The sequence below is a fragment of the Carassius carassius genome, chromosome 49 (genome assembly GCF_963082965.1).
Source record: "Carassius carassius chromosome 49, fCarCar2.1, whole genome shotgun sequence".
NCBI classification, from domain to species: domain Eukaryota; kingdom Metazoa; phylum Chordata; class Actinopteri; order Cypriniformes; family Cyprinidae; genus Carassius; species Carassius carassius.
This window is the reverse complement of record NC_081803.1, coordinates 16,500,742-16,520,308: the sequence shown is the minus strand read 5'-3', so window position 1 is coordinate 16,520,308 and position 19,567 is coordinate 16,500,742. Positions and strand designations below refer to the sequence as shown.

The following is a 19,567-nucleotide window of genomic DNA, read 5'->3' as shown; positions in this document are numbered from 1 at the left end:
CAATACAGGCTTCCCTTCCTGTGATGGCTGTCTTCGGCGGTGGGCTGCATGCACGCTTCCCAGCTTTCATGAGCGTTGTCATGGTGATCAAACAGCCGTTGTGGTGCTTTCTGACAGAAGAACAGAGCAGGCAGCTTGACATGACTGAAGCGCGACTGAGCTCTCGTAGTTGCAGGCGAGACACATGCTTTGGTCTAAATTACACAAGCTGACAGATGTTCTTTTTATTTTTTCCCCAATTTTGTCATTTAAACCCTTCTGTTTCTTTTTTTTAATGACTGTGTGGTCCCTGTGTTGGGATTTTAGGTGATTTTAGTATGCTTTGCTCTGAGAGTTTGTGTAGCATCTAATCTGGTGTCTGCTGTTCACCTTTCGATCTCTCCTGAACTTTTCAAAACTGAATATGGGATTTGTCAAGCTAATAATAGTTTGGACCTGATGTATTTTTATCATATATCTGCGTTTCTAGCTCAGAGTGAAGATGAGCATTCAGTTGATTTTCTCTGAGTGAACCTCAGTGTTAAACTCTTGATTGTATTTACTGTATTTTCACATACTTCAGTTCCACTCAAGAAAGAAAGTCATACAGGTTTGGGACAACATGAAGGGTGAATAAATGATAGGATTTATATTTTTGGTTAAGCTATCCCTTTAAACAGTAATTTTGTTCATTTTTAATAGCTTAGACTCTTAGCTCACTCAATCTTTCTCAGTGTCAAGATCTTTTAGCCATGTTTGGGATGCTAAGAATCCCTTGATCCTTTTATGAGACCCGTTGAAGGAATTGCTTTAATCTTCTGCTGGTTCGTAGGTGGCTTTTTTGTTCATGTGTCTCCAACCATTTCTTCCCTTCACATCTTCTGCAGATTACAGGAATATTCATTTCCTTCTACAGTATCTATATGCTTACAGAGATACCTGCACCTAAAGATTGTGTATGAGACATCTGAGACGTGAATTTTTGGATTTCTAGTTACAAAATTGTATTTTATGCAGCCTAAATCCCAAGCCTTTGAGAAACATAACGCTCTATTCCTGGACTGTTTACTTTGCCAATATTCCAGACATCAATAATATTACAGGGGACCTGATAAAAAGCAAAAATATTGATGGATTCTCGCTTGTTGTAAAATGACTACTGCCAGAGTGACTGGAGCAGTATAAATAATATATGACCTCTCTCTCTCTCTCTCTCTCTCTCTCTCTCTCTCTCTCTCGTGCGCATGCGTGAGCGTTTGTTGCGTGAGCGTTTGTTGGGTGAGCGTTGAGAGCGCGTGGTAAGTGTGAATGGTTTATGCCCGCTGTGGCGAAAAATTCCTTTTTCTTCTTTCAATTCTTTATTTATTTGATATTTGTGGAACATCGGGTGGTGAAGTAAGGCTCCTTTGGAGGGGGGCTGGCCGTTAGCAACCAGTGTATCACTGATTCACTGGGAAGCATGGCAGCCCAGAACACAAACACTAGTTTAGATTCTCTCACGTGGCGCCACGGAGTGAAAGTGGTGTCCGCAGTGAATGTGGAGGAATGCATATCGGCCGTCGGAAATATTGTTGGTCATGACTGTATTTTAGCGGCATCTAGGATGAATAATGCAATTGTTTTGTTTTTAAATTCTGTTGAGAAAGCAAACGAAGTAGTGGAGAGAGGTATAGTTATTAGCGGTTTGTTCACCCCAGTGCTTCCCCTCTCTACCCCCGCTAAAAAAGTCACTTTGTCTAACGTTCTGCCGTTCATAAAAGACGAAATGCTGACCAAAGAACTGTCGCGTTTTGGAAAGATAGTCAGCCCAGTGAAAAAGATGTTTCTTGGCAGTAAATCAGACTTGATCAAACATGTGGTATCTTTCAGGAGGTTCACTTACATGATCCTGAAAGATAACCGAGACGAACTTAACCTGAATTTGAAACTCAGAGTCGATGACTTTGATTATACTGTTTTCGTAAGTACGGATGTCATGATGTGTTTTGGCTGCGGGATAACGGGGCACATATTACGAGTTTGCCCAGATAACAACGGTACAAATAAACAAGATGTTTCAGGTGAAGCCGGTGACAAAGTCAGAAATATAGACACGGGTAATGTTTCTGATCCAGGGCCATCCACTAGCGACCAAACTGAAACACTTCCTCACTCACAGACTGAGGTGAATCAGGACAAGGCTGGGAATAATCGGGAGAATAATTTATCTATCCCTGTGCTTGAAAAAGGTGAGCCTAAGGCTGGTGACAGCATGGATGTTTCACATAACATAGTGTCTGATTCAAAGTCTCCTTCAGAGAAGGTCAACTTAAGTGATGATTTAATGATGTTTAGGGACATAGATCAGGCAGTTTTCAAAACCCCTTTAAAGAGGAAAAAGATTGATGAGGTCTCTGAATCAAAACAAATTAGAATAAAAGAAAATGAAAATGAGTTTGAAGTTGATGGAGATGATGGTAATGAGAGCGATGTCTTAGATTCTGGTGCTTCTAGTTGTTCTCAGACTGAATGGACATGCCTAGAGTATGATGCTGGTGAAATCAAGAAGTTTTTAAAGGTGTCAAAAATCGTGAGGGGAGTACAGGTTGCTGACTATTTTCCAGACATAAAACGTTTTTTGTGGAAAATAGGAGGGCTTTCATGACTGAGGGATGTTTCACAAATAAGGAAGTCTATAGGATGAAAAAGTTTGTGACCAAACTAAAAATTTAATGGTTAATGGCAGTAAATAGGATTCTTTTTTCTTTATGGTTTAAGTCTATTTCTTCATACTTTACAAATGGATGACATTCGCATTGCATCCCTAAATGTGAATGGAGCAAGGGAATGTATAAAACGCACATTAATATATAACACTATGAATCAGAAACAACTTTTTTTACTTTTACAAGAAACACATTGCGACACAGCAAATGTATGTGAATGGACGAAATAATTTAAAGGTATCCCTTTTTTTTAGTCACAAATACTCACTCAGTGTTGGTGTTGCTATTTTATTTTCCAATAGTTTTACTCCCTGCTCTACTGAGATGGAAGAGGTTGTGAAAGGAAGATTGTTAAAGATTCGAGCCAAGGTTGAGAATCACACTTTTATTTTTGTATGTGCATATGCTCCAACTTTACCTACAGAAAGAATGAGATTTTTATACACCCTTTGTGAGACGCTGAACAAATGCAATGGTGAAGAGCAGTTATTTTTAGTGGAGATTTTAATTGTGCAGAAAGTAGTTTGGATAGAAATCATGTAGAGCCACATTTACTTTCTCGCAAGTGACTTATTCAGATGATTGAAACAAATGACTTATGTGACGTATGGAGGAGTCTAAATGGGAATCTAGAGCAGTATACATGGGCACATGCTCGTGATAACAGGTTGTCATTAGCACGTCTGGATAGATTCTACTGTTTTAAACACCATCTTAGTACTTTTAAAAATTGTTTCATGATTCCAGTTGGTTTTTCAGATCATAGTCTTGTTATATGTACAGTTACTTTACACTCTGTTAAGCCGAAAAGTGCATACTGGCACTTTAACAATAATTTATTAAGTGATGCAAATTTTAGAGAAACTTTCAATTTGTTTTTGGAAGAATTTTAGGAAGGAAAAATTTTCAGTCTTTACAAAAGTGTTGGGAGTATGGCAAAATACAAACCAAACAATTATGTCAACAGTATACTCACAATGTCACAAAAGATATAATAAGATCCATGAAAGAATTAGAAGAGGAAATTCTTAAATTTCAAGAAACGGCACAGTTAACTGGAAATCAAACACATATTGAATCCCAAAATCTGCTTTGTCTGACATTCAAAGAATAAAGGCACAGGGGGCGGTAGTGCGATCACGTTTTAAAGATATAGAACAGATGGACGTACCCTCAAAATTTTTCTTTAGTCTAGAAAAAAAGAACGGTCAGAAACGCTTTATACATTCTTTGTTTTCTGAGACCGGCTCTCTTGAATCAGACCCTATTGAAATTCGGAAAAGAGCAAACTGTTTTTATGAAAAACTTTATAGTTGTGACCACAGAGAAGATCAGGTTGTTGAGCAGTGTTTTTATGAAGAGCTACCAAAGGTCTCCGAGGACTCTAATGCAGAACTCGAGAGCTGTAAGCCTGGAAGAACTGCACGAAGCCCTCCAGAGTATGGAGAATGGCAAGGTTCCTGGGATCGACGGAATCCCAGTTGAGTTCTATAAAGCCTTTTGGCTTGTGATAGGGGAGGATCTGCTGGCGGTTCTCAGCGACAGTCTAGTTGGAGGACTTCTGCCGCTGAGCTGTAGAAGGGCGGTCCTCACCCTGTTGCCAAAAAAAGGTGATGTAAGAGACATAAAAAACTGGCGACCTGTATCATTATTGTGCTATGACTATAAATTGCTCTCAAAAGTTCTAGCTACTAGACTAAGAAGGGGTTTGGAAGAGGTAATCCATTCTGGTCAGTCGTACTGCGTACCGGGAAGATCAATCTTTGATAATATTTATTTTAAAAGAGACTTATTTGATGTTTCAAAAATATTGGGAATCGACTTGGGTTTGATTTCCTTGGATCAAGAGAAAGCGTTCGATCGCGTAGAACAGGATTACCTTTGGAAAACTTTGCAAGCATTTGGTTTTAGTTCTGATTTTATAGGTTATATTAAGATTCTTTATAATGAAATTAAGAGTCTACTGAAAGTTAACGTTGGCTTATGTGCTCCTTTTAAAGTGTGTCGTGGTGTACGACAGGGGTGTTCTCTGTCAGGAATACTTTACACTTTGAACCACTTTTAAATAAGTTGAGAAGAGTTTTAGAAGGGGTATCTTTACAATCCTGTAACAGCACTTTGTTTGTCAGCATACGCTGATGATGTGGTCATTATACTTAATAAGCAATGTGACGTGGATTTATTATTAAAAACATTAAGAGAGTTTGAAACCATATCTTCAGCAAGAATTAATTGGGGTAAGAGCGAAGCAGTGCTAATAGGAAAGTGGGAAAGAGGGGTACCAGTACTCCCAAGTGGATTAAGTTGGAGAAAAGATGGCTTAAGATATTTAGGAGTGTTTTTAGGAGATGAAACGACTGTTTGGGAGGGAACAGTCGAAAAAATTAAAGGTCGCCTATTGAAATGGAAATGGATTGTAAAGAGTTTATCATATAGAGGACGTTAGGGCTGCTCCGATCACGATCGGCCGATCGTTAATGGGCATCTCGTCAGTAAAGCCGGTTCTCTAAGCAGCGGTTAATTCCATCAGGTGCGTTGTTAAAGGGATAGTTCACCCAAAAATGAAAATTATGTCATTAATAACTCACCCTCATGTCGTTCCAAACCAGTAAGACCTCTTCGGAATTTATCTTCGGAACACAGTTTAAGATATTTTAGATTTAGTCCGAGGGCTCTCAGTCCCTCCTTTGAAGCTGTGTGTACGGTATACTGTCCATGTCCAGAAAAATAATAAAAACATCTTCAAAGTAGTCCATGTGACATCAGAGGGTCAGTTAGAATTTTTTGAAGCATCAAAAATACATTTTGGTCCAAAAATAGCAAAAACTATGACTTTATACAGCATTGTCTTCTCTTCCGTGTCTGTTGTGAGAGAGTTCAAAACAAAGCAGTTTGTCATATCTGGTTCACGAACGAATCATTCGATGTAACCGGATCTTCTTGAACCAGTTCACCAAATCAAACTGAATCGTTTTAAACGGTTCGCGTCTCCAATAAGCATTAATCCACAAATGATTTAAGCTGTTAACTTGTTTAATGTGGCTGACACTCCCTCTGAGTTCAAACAAACCATTATCCCGGAGTAATTCATTTACTCTAACAGTACACTGACTGAACTGCTGTGAAGAGAGATGAACGCCGAGCCAGATAATGACTCGTTCACGAGTCAAGAACTGGTTACACCGGTTTTCGGATCACCAGTAGTTCTTTCTGACAGTTCGATTCAATAAACCGGTTGAAGAAGGTTCACCGGTTCTTTTACGCTCGACGTAATGGCGTCATTGGCGATGATTGCAAGCCTTCGGTTTACCTGGGCTCATAACATTAGCACAGAATCAATTCAGAATCAATCACCAACAGAATCTTACAACAGACACGGAAGAGAAGACAATGCTGAATAAAGTCGTAGTTTTTGCTATTTTTGGACCAAAATGTATTTTTGATGCTTCAAAAAATTCTAACTGACCATCTGTTGTCACATGGACTACTTTGATGATGTTTTTCTTACCTTTCTGGACTTGGACAGTATACCGTACACATAGCTTCAATGGAGGGACTGAGAGCTCTCGGACTAAATCTAAAATATCTTAAACTGTGTTCCAAAAATAAACGGAGGATGGAACAACATGAGGGTAAGTTATAAATGACATAATTTTGCAAATTGGGCGAACTAACCCTTTAATTGAGAAGATGCGCAAATAAACGCTGAAAATGAACGTGGATTTGCGCAGCTTCTCAGTTAACAATGGCTCTGTGTAGTAACAGCGGCTCTATGTGAAATCACGCACCTGATGGAATTTACAGCTGATTAAAGAACCGGCTTTACTGACGAGATGCGCATAACGATCGGCCGATAGATCAGCCCTAGAGGACATACTCTGATTATTAATAATTTAGTGGCCTCTTCTCTTTGGCACCGACTGGCATGCATTGATTCACCTGTATGGATAATTTTTAAAATTCAGTCCCTTTTAGTAGACTTTTTTTGGGAAAAGATGCATTGGATACCTCATAATGTATTATATTTACCAAAAGAGGAAGGAGGACAAGGGCTTGTACATCTGCAGAGCAGGACTGCAGCTTTTCGGCTACAGTTCATACAGCGTTTCCTCACTGGTCCAGAGACTTTAAGCTGGAGGCCGGTGGCCAGGACGATTCTAAAGACCGCTGAAGGACTATGTTTGGACAAGTCGTTGTTCTTGTTAAATCCTGGAAAAATCAACACCTCCAGATTGCCACAGTTTTACAAGAATCTTTTTAAAGTCTGGGACCCCTTTCAAATCAAAAGAACTGATTCTCCGTCATCATTGTTATGGCTGTTGAAGGAACCTCTGATTTATGAATAACGTTTGGACATTCTAGGAGCGTGTGGGACAATATCAGCAGACTTTATTAAAGCTAAGGTGTTTAATTAAAGTGTCTGGTCCAAGCTTTGAAAAAGCTGAAGAGGTAGCTGTTTTATTGGGGGTTAAATCCACTCGAATTGTGGCACAAGTGTTAAAAAAACTGTACTCTGCATTTACAACAGAAGAGACAAAAATGCTTCAAGATTACTGTGAAGGGGAAGTTATACCTAACGAGAGGGATCCATTTCCAAATCTGTCTCTTTCACCAAATTTAGGTGAATATGCAGGAATTTTTCTAAAATCTGAAAAGTTGACAGTTTTGTGTGAAAGCAATGGAAAAATATTTTACAAAGCTTGTGTAAAATCTTTTAACAAAAAAGAGCTACATGAAAGAGTTGACACACCATGGCGTACTGTTTTTCAGATGAGTGACAATGTCAGACCAGAGTGGGGAGCATTGCACAAGCCACCGTTAGCTAATAGAGACGGAGATTTACAATGGCGAATTTTACACGGCATTATTGCTGTTAATGCTTTTATTTCTGTTTTAAATCCAGATGTTGGCAAAGAATGTCATTTTTGTTGTCAGAGAGAAACTGTTCACACCTTTCTATACTGTTCAAGATGAAAACCTTTATTTGATAGTTTGCAGAATATTTTTAGTTGTTTTAATGAGAAGTTTTCGGTACAAACTTTTATTTTAGGTTTTAAATATGTTCAAAGGCGAAAGTATGAGTGTCATTTGTTGAATTATATTTTGGGTTAAGCCAAAATGGCTATTTATATCAGTAGAAGAGATAAAATTGAGCAAAAAAGTGAATACAATGTTGAAAGGGTGTTTACTGCTATGATCAAATCAAGGATTGTAATTGATTTTCGTTTTTACAAAGCAATGGATTCTTTAAATGTTTTCGAAGGAATATGGTGTCACAGAAGAGCATTGTGTTCTGTCATTGAGAACGAACTTCATTTTGCACTCCACTAAAAAAAAAGAGAAAAATGTGTAACAAGATTTACATTGTTTTTATGTGAATATTTTTGATAAAAATGATTGAAAAATAAAAAAAAATCTCTCTCTCTAATAGTCATTGTGACTAAAAGTTAATAATGACTCTGAGCTGTATTGTATTTGCTCTCATCTGAGATGCGTTTGGCACATTTTATCTTCGCAGATGACCTTAGTGGACCAAAATACCTGTCTCTCGGTGCGTGAAATGGCTGTAAGCCAATATGAAACTATGAGCCACATAAAACTAGTGGAGGTTTCTTCAAATAGGCCTTTTTTAAAGAGGTTTTTAATAATGCTTATTTAAAAAGAAATCCAGTTTTTTTTTATAGTAATTTACAAGTGAAAACAATAATAATAGTAGTATTTTTCATCATCCATCTCTTATATAAGATTATTCTATACATACTGTTGCATTTTTGCTAAAACAGACCATACTTCAGTGGCACACCATCTGTTTGTTATATGTTTGTAAATGACTAAATCTGTATTCATTAATATGGATTGGATGAATCTCACGCCTCACCTGCTGCATTGTCTCCGAGGCTGCAGCTCGTCCCACAGGCTTTCCTCTGATATGATCTGATCTGTTATCTGAAATATGGTTTACATGTTGTAAGAAGTTTCTTCTGCTCCTCAAGCCTGCATTTATTTGATCAAAAATATAGAAAAAACTGTAATATTGTGAAATATTATTACAACTTAATTAAACTTTAATAGTTTTCTATTTGAATATACTTAAAAAATAATAATTTATTCCTGTGATGCAAAGCTGAATTTTCAGCATCATTACTCCAGCCAACATCCAGTCCATCACATGATCATTTAGAAATCTTTCTAATATTCTGATTTATTATGAGTGTTGGAAACAGTTCTGCTGTCTAATATATTTGATGAATAAAAGGTTAAAAAGAACTGCATTTATAAAAATAAAAAAAAATTCTGATAATATATATTCTAATATATTTTCTTTTACTATCACTTTTTATCAATTTAACACATCCTTGCTGAATAAAAGTATTGATTTTATTTATTTTTTTAAAAGAAAGAAAAAAAAATACTGACCCCAAATTACTGACCAGTAGTGTATATTGTTATTACAAAATATTTATATTTTAAAAACATAGCTTCTTTCTTCAGCTTTGCATCACAGAAATAAATGATAATTTAAAGTATAATACATTTAAAAACAATTATTTTAAATTGTAATAATATATCGCAATATAAATTTTTTTTCTGTATTTTGGATCAAATAAATGCAGGCTTGATGAGTAGAAGAACTTCTTTCAAAAACATTAAAAATACTAATGTTTCCAAATTTTTGGTCTGTACTGTGTATATATATATATATATATAATTATTTAAATTTTACTTTTATTTTACATTTAATAAAATAAACAAAGTATGTATTTTTTGCTTTTATGTATTTCATTATAATTATTATTGTTAGTTGGCAAATATATTTGCAGCTTTTAAAGTGAATGATAACAGATATGATTCAGAGGACAGTCTAGCCGAGAGCAGAAAAAAAAAAAAAACCTTTGAGCTGACGGGAATCTTAATGAAGACTCACTCAGGTCATCTAGTGCCCTTGATCAAGCGTAGCCTCTTTCAGGCTTTCATCACAGTCCTCAGAGGTTTATAAGCCTTACTCAGTATAAAGTGTCATAGTCTTGTGTTAATGAGTGTCAGTTTCTCATCGTCTCTTCGTTCCCCTCCTCTACCTAAACAGCTCTTGGTACTGCATGTTCAGCCATTCAAACACTGTGTGTGTTCTGAATGCTGCCAGTTTCAGGCTAAATTTATGACTGATGCGCTGTTTGGACAGATTTGTTCTCTGCTTCTGTCTGAGGAGATTATATTAGACTAAAAGGTGCTTGTGCTTTATTAGCCATATTAGGACTGATTGATTCTGGCAGGATGGGAGACTGGAGGACAGAGGGATGAGCCGAGAGCTGCTTTTGACTAGGAGACACTCAAAGCATCTAAATCATCTTAATATTTCATACGCTTACTATTCACATGTATCTCCATTACCAACAACCAAATGACTTTTGCTTATATTGTTTTTTAAAAAGTAAGTATTATTTACATACATCAGTGATTTCACAGTATATTAAAGTATGTTGGCCAAACTTCTACACCAGTATGCCAAGAAATATAGGGTGTGAATGAACAAAATGTGATTTAAGAAAAATATTAATATACGGTAATATTGCTGATTAAAAAGAGAGTATTTTAGCAAACATGATATCCTGTTATATTTCACATTATTATATTATATTTAAAATATTTATTAGATGTTACTATTTTATATATTTGTAAAATTATCTTATTTAATACCATGAAATATAAAATATAAAAATATATATTTTGCAATAAAAATATTTTTTATCATTATATTCTAATTCCATATTTTATAAGTTCAATGGATAAACACTATTCTAGAACATTAGTAGTTAGCAATATTACTGATATTAATTTGTGTTGCTGCCTTTTAGGGCTGGGACAACGCGTCGAGGTCATCGATGACGTCGACGCAAAAAATACGTCGACGCAAAATATGCGCATCGATTCGTTGACCGGTTTTTATTTCTCTAAAAAACGTTTGCAAAACGTTTACCTTACGTGCGCTGAATATACGCGATGGCCGGATCAACATTCTGTCCAACGTTATATAACCAATCCAGATGTTTTTCTGCATTGATCTTTTTTTTTTGGCGGCTGTCAAAGCCTTATTTGATCGGTGAGCGAATGACTGCTGCGCCTGACAGGGCGCGTACGAGAGAGAGCCCCGGCTGCGCGCGCACTCACAGTCTTTAAACAACACGAGCACTTCTTGCTCTCTCTCTCCTTCGTGCATATTAATCAAAATCATTAAACACGATAGAAAAAGGGCGAAACACCCAAGTTTCACGCGCGCTCGCGCACTCACAGTCTTCAAACTACACTTGAGCGCTGTCTCTCCCTCTCCCTCTCCCTCGTGCATATTAACCATAGACTGTATAAAAACAGATATTAACCAAAATCATTAGACACGATAGAAAAAGGGCGGAACGCCAAAGTTTCACGTGGAGTATTCTGAGATTTTTTTTTTTTTTTCCTCCATGACAGGCTGCTGGCTCCCACTATTAATTTTTATTTTTTATTTTTTGGAAAAGCACTCTCTGTATAGCTTGTGAACTTTTTTATTGAATGCTAGATATCAAGTTGTTGTTATTTACATCTGAAAGAAGAACTTTTTTTCAGTAAGCTAGGCCCTATGTGTTCAGTAAGCTTGTTTCAGTAAGCTATGTGTTTTTAAGGCTTCAAGGTTTTATTGAATGCTATCTCTATACAAGTGCAAAGTAATGCATTCTTAGTCAGTCTTTTATTTTGTAATTTTAAGAGCAATAAACATATATAAATTGTTAGTAGTCAATTAATGGGGAGATAATCGAAATCGAATTGGTCTGGGAAAATTAATCATTAGATTAAACGATGCATCGAAAAAAAATAATGGCTAGATTAATCGTTTAAAAAATAATCGTTTATCCCAGCCCTACTGCCTTGTAACAATCTACGTTTCTGTGCTATTTTTGCACATTCTCCATTTTTGCATTTTTTGCATTATTATTTCTATGTATATCTTTTGCTCCTTTGCACAATGTGTAATTAGAACTTCACAGATTGTTTCTGTAGTCCTGGACCCTACTGGTGCTCTGCAAGGGGAAATTCCACATTATCAAATCATTGAATTGTGTCACATGGTGATGGATTGTTCCAGCAGGTTTACGGTCACACTATATTTAACACATGGATGGACTGTTTGACGTGTTAGTGTGTCTTGGATGTGTTTGGCAGAGACCAAACAGAGCAGCCGTATGCCAAAGTTAAGTCAGCCTCTCAGATTCTTAGAAGCACCCCGCAGGAGAGAGACCAGGACCATGTTCATATTTTAATGGCAGAATTCTCTTTGCTTGCACTGAAAACCATAAAAATCTCCAGTGTAAATTTAGTTTTTCATATGCAACTTTAATATGCAAATCTTGAGGGGTCAAGGTTTGGCCCAGTAAGCCCCTGCTGGTAGATGTCATAATTACACCATCTGGCTGCAAAATGCACCTTATTCCACTAAAAGCCTTTCAAAGGAGCTTTGTACCATTTACATTGACTTATTTTCTGTTTTGTTTGTTTTTGCTAAAAAAACTAAATCACAAATATATTATTGCATTATATTAGATTAGATTATGATATAATATCATTTTGAATAATTATTGAAATGATTAAGATAGATAAATAGAAAGGCTGATAATAATAATCTTTACCGATTGATCTATTGATTGAGCTTTTTAATAATATTGAATAATATTAATTTTGAAGTGCTTCTGTGTATGAAAGCTGGATTTTCTCCAAGAGTTTAAATGACTGCTGTTCTCTTGTGTATTGAACTGTTGAGCTGCTAATAGAGAGCAAAAAAAATTCAACTCCGTGAACTTCAGGTTCATTCTGCACATTTAATATTCTCTTCGTGGAGTTGTTTTTCTCTGTATGACAGATCCAGAAGCTAAAATAAGATCCATTGGTTCCCCTGTGCCATTTGTTAGAGCAGCTTTTTCATCTGTTATTAAATCTGTTGCAAATGTTATAAATCATTTTGTGATTTTGGTTTTCAAAAACTGTGAGTTAAATTTTGAAATGCACAGCTTTTCACAAATATTAGAAATTTCTGAATAATAATGGCAATAATTATTCTCTTTAATGGATTATTACATTTGTATGTAGCTAAATCAAGATGCCAAGTTTGCAACATTGAGATCAAAGGTGATTATCTGGCATGTATACAGAGATAAATACTTTGTAATAGCTCAGGAACAGGAACATGCTGGTCCTCTGTGAACAGATTTTTAGGCCTCCCCTTTAAATGCAGCTAGTGGTGACGGCCTGTGATGCGAGAAAACCTGTCATGCACAGAATAATTCTGCAGACACTGCGTATTTCTTCCAGGCTGCAGTGACGTTAAGCACAAATTATAATTGGTTAATCACTCAAATCTAAAGGACTAATGTACGAACTAATTAAATCTAAAAACTCAGAAAAATCCCAGCACACTACCACTCTTTAGTAGCTGTCAAAATGAAAGATTTATGGCTTCCTAATTGCCACTATAGAGAAAGAAGAAAATAGTGTATCAGCAGATACATTTATCCAGTCAACCCCCTGCTAAAAATTAAATTTTTTGGTTTTGTGTACAAATAAATATCCAGCACTTACCTATTACTCTCAGGCAGATTGCTCTTCCTTGCTCATCTTATCTGTCTATCCGAGTTTCTCTAAATAAGCTCATGCCAGTGCTGTAACCTTTCAAGATTTATGGTTTTGGTACTTGTAGTAATAAAATGACCGAAGTACACAAACTGTTCCTCACACAAGAGCAAGATCTCGTCTTGTCATTGTTCACGAGGGAACATCTTTCCCTGATGGAATGAATGCATCTGTGTTCCTTGAAGATGCCGTGACCTTGAGATTCCGAACGCACATCAGACACAGTTTTCAAATAAATACACTTTGGATTTTAAGTATAAAGGCACCGGTCATTCCAAGGATAGTGTAATCTGCTAAAGGTTAATATTACTTTTGAAAGTGAAACTGATACTATGAGAACTGATCAGTTTAATGATAAAACATACTAACTAGACACAGTCTCAACAATGCATTCAAATGTGGTGACAACGCAACATCTAACACAGAGCACAAATAAAACAACAGACAAACAGACAGCAAAAACTCCGTTTTTTTTACTCAGGCACTTTGTGTTTGTGTCCTCCCTCCAGCAGAAGACAGCCGCTGCGTTCACAAATCCTCACCTGGGCATGTACTCCTGTGGCAGGCCGCTGAGGTTTCTGTCTCTGAGGGCTTTATCTACTGTGCGGATGTATTTGTCTATACGAGCTCTCATCTCAGGGGTGAAGGGGTCAAATGTCAGGCTGCGGGATCCAGAGCGTTTAAAATGGCCATCTCTGTTGCTCTCTGTGCACAGTAGTCTTTCCTCAGTAATGCTGGTGTTCAGAAAAGCGCTGATGGTCTTTAACTGAGGGACTAGATCTTTCTGTAGATTTTCAAAGTGTACCACCAGCAGGTGGTGGGCAAACCGCAACCAGGCCAGAGCGTGAGACACCCACCAGAATGAATAGCTGTCTACAAACTCTGACCACTCTGTGAAGGAAAAAAAAGCATAATTATTAAAACTAAACTAGCATCTCCCACAAGCTTACATGTAGGACTGCATGGCTTGGGGGTGGAATTAATAGGGAATTTTCTGATTAAAAAATGCAATTGTGATTTAAAAATAAATATAATAGATAAATAAAAACAGGTGTGGAGGAGAAATAAGAAGTATCTTGATTTTTAATGTTTTATTTTGCTTTTGTAAATTATTTTAAGTCAGTTTGCTGAAGCCCCCCCCGGATGAGACCCATTGCTTTAAAATGTTTGAATATACTGTAAGGATGAAATTAATGCAGTTTCTATCATTAGCACCTTTGCTCCTCCAGTGAACATCTGACGCATATCCCAGGTGTCCAGCACACTTGCGGTTGAACTCTGCCATTAGAGAGCGATAGGGGTTTCGCATCAGCAGGACGGCTGAGTCGAACATTTCGATCTCTCGCTGGCCGCTTTCATGAGTCTTGACACAGATGACTCTCCCGCTCTGCCAGTAATCCTTCTCTCCTTTAAAACCTGCAGAGATGTGAGATTGAATCTCCATTCAGAAAAATCTGAGCTAAATCTCCATTTGAGATGTTTAAGAGATGTCAGTGTTGATTGTATTTCTTATGGGCAATGTCTAAAATTGTTTGTGTTACTGCATTTTCTCACTCCTTCAAACTCATAATAAATCTCAAAGCTGAAAGTGATGAGCTTTTAACTGTTATAAGTGGACTTTCACCTTTGTTGTACAGAGATCCATCGAAGTAATAGCTGCCGGTGTAGAATCCAGTGGCGAGTTCAATCAGGTGACGTAACCAGGTGTTTCCTGCCCCTGGAAAGCTGGACAGGGCAACGAGAGTGCTGGACTTCTGGGGCAGAAATCTCCTTTCTTTGCACATTGCATCTAATAGAACAGATCTTTTCTGTTGCAGCATTAGTTCTTAAAGAGACATAAAGTTTGAGTAACATGTTGTAGGTTACCTAGCACAGGAGTACTGTATACCCAGTAGTAGTCAAGGTCATAAGGAGAGGTGTGATTTGTCTGTTCACTCATCTGGACTGTGAAGAGAAACGGGACATGGCTGCAGAAACAGTCTTGCCCTCTCAAAATGGCCAATGGCAGGTCCTGATAAGGTCACACAGAATTTAAAGATGTCAGATAAAGGAATGAAATTATTATTATTATTATTAATACATTTTTACAGTGCTGACCACTAATATAGGCACGCTTAGTAAATATGAGCAAAGGTGGCTGTGAAAATAAATCTACATTGTTTATCTTTTTGATCTTTCTATCAAAAGATCCTATCATTGAACTAAAACAATTTAAAATTGGGGAAAACTCACATTATGAAATAAATGTTTTTCTCTAATGCATGTTGGCCACAATTATTGGCACCCCTAGAAATTCTCATGAGTAAAATAAAAAGTATATTCCCAATCATACTTAATTTTTTTTTTTTTTTTTTTTTTTTGTAAATATGGTGTGGGTGACTAGGAGCATGAAATTCTCCAGCCATGACTTCCTTTTCCACAGGATTATAAATAGGACACAAAGGCCAGATTCCCTTAATCATCCATCACAAAGAGTAAAACCAAAGAAAATAGTTCTGATGTGCAGAACAAGATTGTTGAGCCTCACAAAATAGAAAGTGGCTGTAAGAAAATAGCTAAAGCATTTAAAATCCCCATTTCCACCATCAGGGCAATAATTAGGAAGCTCCAATCAACTAAAGATATTACAAATCTGTGGAAGAAGATGTGTGTCTATATCGTCCTAATGCACGGTGGGGAGGAGACTCTGAGTGGCCAAAGACACAGCTGGAGAATTGCAGAGATTAGTAGACTTTGGGGTCAGAAAGCCTAAAAATAAAAATCAAACAGACCCTACATCAACACAAGTTGTTTAGGAAGTTTTCACTAATCCATAAACAAACTCTAGCATATGCAGTTGTCAGAAATGATTACAACTTTGAATGGGACTGGCTTCTATGGTCAGATCAAACAAAAACAAAAAAAAAAGCTTTTTGGCAGCAAACACACCAGATGTGTTTGTTATAAACAGGAATACAATTTTGTGAATTTTTTTGAATGAAAGATCAAAAAGATGAACAACGCAGATTTATTTTCACGGACACCTTTGCTCATATTTACCAAGGGTGCCATTATTAGTGGTTGGAACTGTGTTAGTAGTAGCAGAAGTAGTATTAGTAGTATTATTCATAAAGCATATTATGTTTTTGTAGTCTAATGACACCCTAAAGAAAACACGCTTTTATGGATGGATACAGTACAAGCATTTGTGAATTGAACCTGATCTGTACAGGTCTCTATACACTGCTGAGGTGTGTGTGTTGGCTCAGAGGTCTTGATCAGGAAGTTAGCAGTAGAGTTCTTTGGCTTCTTGTAACAGCCGTGGTAGTGAACAGCTCTGTCTGAGAAACATTGAACAGAAAACAGATGTCGTCTTACACAAAGCCTCAGGTGACCTCTCTCACAATTTTCTATCTCATCGAAACATACTCTATCCAGGTCTATTTTGGTCATGGGTTCTGTCCTTTAAATTAGTTCTTCTCTTCATTATTTACAAATAATAATAATAATAATTAAGCATGTCATATGTGTGTGGCCCATTCATGCAGAACTGTGTTCTGTTTTGATGTTACTAACATGTTCTCTGTCCTGGAAGTCGATCCTCAACTCTGTAAACAGACATGCGTGCCACCCCTCCACAGGGGGATCCCTTCTCTCCACGGCAATCCAGATTACAGTCCTCACCCCGAGCCCGCTGGGCACAGACCCGATTTCCACAATGGCACTCTGTTCCATACTCCAGCCCAGCATACCGGAACCCACTGCAAAGAGGGATTGTTCACTCAAAAAAATATATATATGTTGTAATTTGATCACCCTCAAGTTGTTCCAAACCTGTATGAGTTTCTGTCTTTCTGATAAACACAAAGAAGATATTTGAAAGAATGTGGGTAACTGAACAGCTGATGGTCCCCTTTGCCTGCCATAGTATTTTTCTCCTTACTACAGAAGTCAAAGGGAACCATCAACTGTTCAGTTACCCACATTCTTCAAAATATCTTTTTTGTGTTCAGCAGAAGAAAGAATACAGGTTTGGGGCAACTAAGCGTGAGTAAATGATTACAGATATTTGGGTGAAATATTGAGGGAATTTACATAGACATGCACATGAATATGCTATTTTATTGTATTCTTTTCTATTTTATCCTGCTTTACCAGTCTTATCTGCTCGGAAATACTTTTTAAAGAATGAGGTGGAGAAATGCATCAGAAAGTACCTGTTGGCATTTCCTGAAGGAAGCAGCACATAATTATATTTTGAGTAGTGATTACATTTTTTCTGACTTTGAATATTCCAAGTTGATTATTTTAGAATGGAATTTCTGTATTTGAAATGGCTTTAGCATTTACATGTTTTTAACACTCTTTCTATTGCTGACTGTGACTCTCTGGATGAATTCCAGGTCGATCACATCAGCCAGCTCACATTCTGCCACCTGCTTCTGTTGATAAACACTGAACACATTCTTCAAAAAGAACAGGGTTTCTTTCATTTACTCTGTGTACTTTCTATGAGACGTTACCTTTCAGAGCAGGTGTCCTGACACAAGGCACTGGTCATTTTGCGGAAATCATAAAGAACGGTCCCCCTGAGTGCATGCTCTGTTTCATTGTTTATAAAACATCCGACGTAGGTCCCTTGAGAGATTTTTAAAAGAAATATAAAACATTTAGAATAATAAATAAAAAAAATCTCCAGTTTAAGATGGTTATTTTATAAACCATTACCTTTACGTCTGTCTTTCTTATGTGACGCACTATGTTCAGAAGAGCTTTTCTGTTCAGCATAACCATGGAACCTGTGACGTCTCAGATGCCTGATCTCTAGATTACGAGATCTGAGGTGCTTCTGGTCCTTTCTGTTTTCTGTCTGATCAAGAGGTTGGTTGTCCATCTCTTGGATGACAGGCCTCCTGTACAACCACCTGGTAGCAGGTACCTCCATGGATCTAGGTGGCTCTGGTAGTGAAAGTAGCGGCGTGGTATCTGTTTCTGTCTGAAATGTTACCACAATGGAGTGCTGAAGCAGTAACACGCTTCCTGCCATGATGTAAGCCACACCCAGAAAAAACAGAAGCTGCTGAGCCCGCCTTAAAATGTGCTGAAGCCTGTAGAATGGCTTGGCCATCCTGGTTCAAACCATCCAGATGGATTTCAAACAAGATCCTTTTACGTATACAGGACAAATAAATACAAGATTATATATTCTCTGATCTTCATCCTTTAGCTCTTGGTTCTCTTTACAGCATCAAGAGTGCACAGGTCCTGAAATAAATAGAAAAGTATGCCAAGATCAGACAATCAAATAAAAACGTTCTTCTTTGGATTAATGCCCTTCATTCAGATCCGAAGACTTAATATAAAACAATAGTGAATCACTTGTCATATTTCTCCATTCTCAGCAGAAGATGCTGATAAGGCTTGTTGTGACCCAGTAGAGGCTTCAGCCCTCTGGGGATAATGAGCTGTTTGTGATGAATTGCTTATTAGTTGATGAATCGAGTCTAATGATAAATTTCCCTTTTGATTTATTAAACGTTCGGAAACAACCAGAAAAATGAAGAGAACCTGCTAGTAGAAACATAGTGTTTCCTGAGGTATGAAAACATCTATAGAAGGAATCTCTGAATTGTCTGTCTTATTTGTTTGTGCCTAGTGGTTTATAGGATGTGAGTTGTCTGTCCATTAGAGTGATGGGTTGGAAGAAATTTCTGCCCATGGGAGGGGAGAGCTGAACTTCATGTCACGGATCATAGAGATCATTCATATTGCTGACAGAGAGAAGATGTCCAGATTCATCCGTTATAAAGTAATGTGTCGGAGGAAATCATCTGTTTTTTCAGAGTATTAGTAGCCTACACTGTAAAAAATTATCATGTAACCGTAAAAGACTGTAAAATGCTACAGTAAAAACCTGTTAATTGGTTAACATTAAGTTTCCATACTGTAAACGGTGAATAACTGTGTACATCTAATGTTAACATTTTTACAGTAAAATACTTTAAAAAACATGGTTTTTGGAAGTGAAAAAGTGCTAGTCAAAAAATATAAATTGACATGCAGAATTCCTTGCATGACACTTCACATTTGATGGTTTTTTGTTTAAAAAATAAATTATTGCATTATTTCAGTATTATGTTTTACCATTAAGGTGTTTAGTGTTTGTGTGAATGACACTGTTCACCTATACTGTATATAAGTATTTCCCTCCTGTTTGTGATGAGCTTCCATCATGTGATTTTCTCATC

The 19,567-nt window shown here is 37.0% G+C and overlaps 1 protein-coding gene across 1 annotated transcript; it reads right to left on the bottom strand.

Moving 5' to 3' along the window:
- Nucleotides 1–12,523: 12,523 nt before the first annotated feature.
- Nucleotides 12,524–18,548, bottom strand: LOC132132781 (sialate:O-sulfotransferase 1-like). Its single transcript, XM_059545305.1, has 8 exons — nucleotides 18,048–18,548; nucleotides 17,843–17,957; nucleotides 16,896–17,080; nucleotides 16,539–16,660; nucleotides 15,207–15,351; nucleotides 14,965–15,129; nucleotides 14,556–14,756; nucleotides 12,524–14,231 (listed from the first exon to the last, which is right to left on the bottom strand). The coding sequence occupies exons 1-8, from the start codon at nucleotides 18,445–18,447 to the stop codon at nucleotides 13,879–13,881; spliced, it is 1,686 nt and encodes a 561-aa protein (XP_059401288.1). The 5' UTR covers nucleotides 18,448–18,548; the 3' UTR covers nucleotides 12,524–13,878.
- Between the last annotated feature and the right edge of the window lie 1,019 nt (nucleotides 18,549–19,567).

What these genes read in the sequence shown, in the direction of transcription:
- LOC132132781 (XM_059545305.1), bottom strand. Translation starts at nt 18,447, where the DNA reads ATGGCCAAGCCATTCTACAGGCTTCAGCACATTTTAAGGCGGGCTCAG. An exon ending in ACTTCCAGGACAGAGAACAT is followed by an intron (nt 16,661 to 16,895) that starts GTTAGTAACATC and finishes AATGTTTCTCAG; the next exon opens with ACAGAGCTGTTCACTACCAC. An exon ending in ATACAGTACTCCTGTGCTAG is followed by an intron (nt 15,130 to 15,206) that starts GTAACCTACAAC and finishes CTGTTCTATTAG; the next exon opens with ATGCAATGTGCAAAGAAAGG.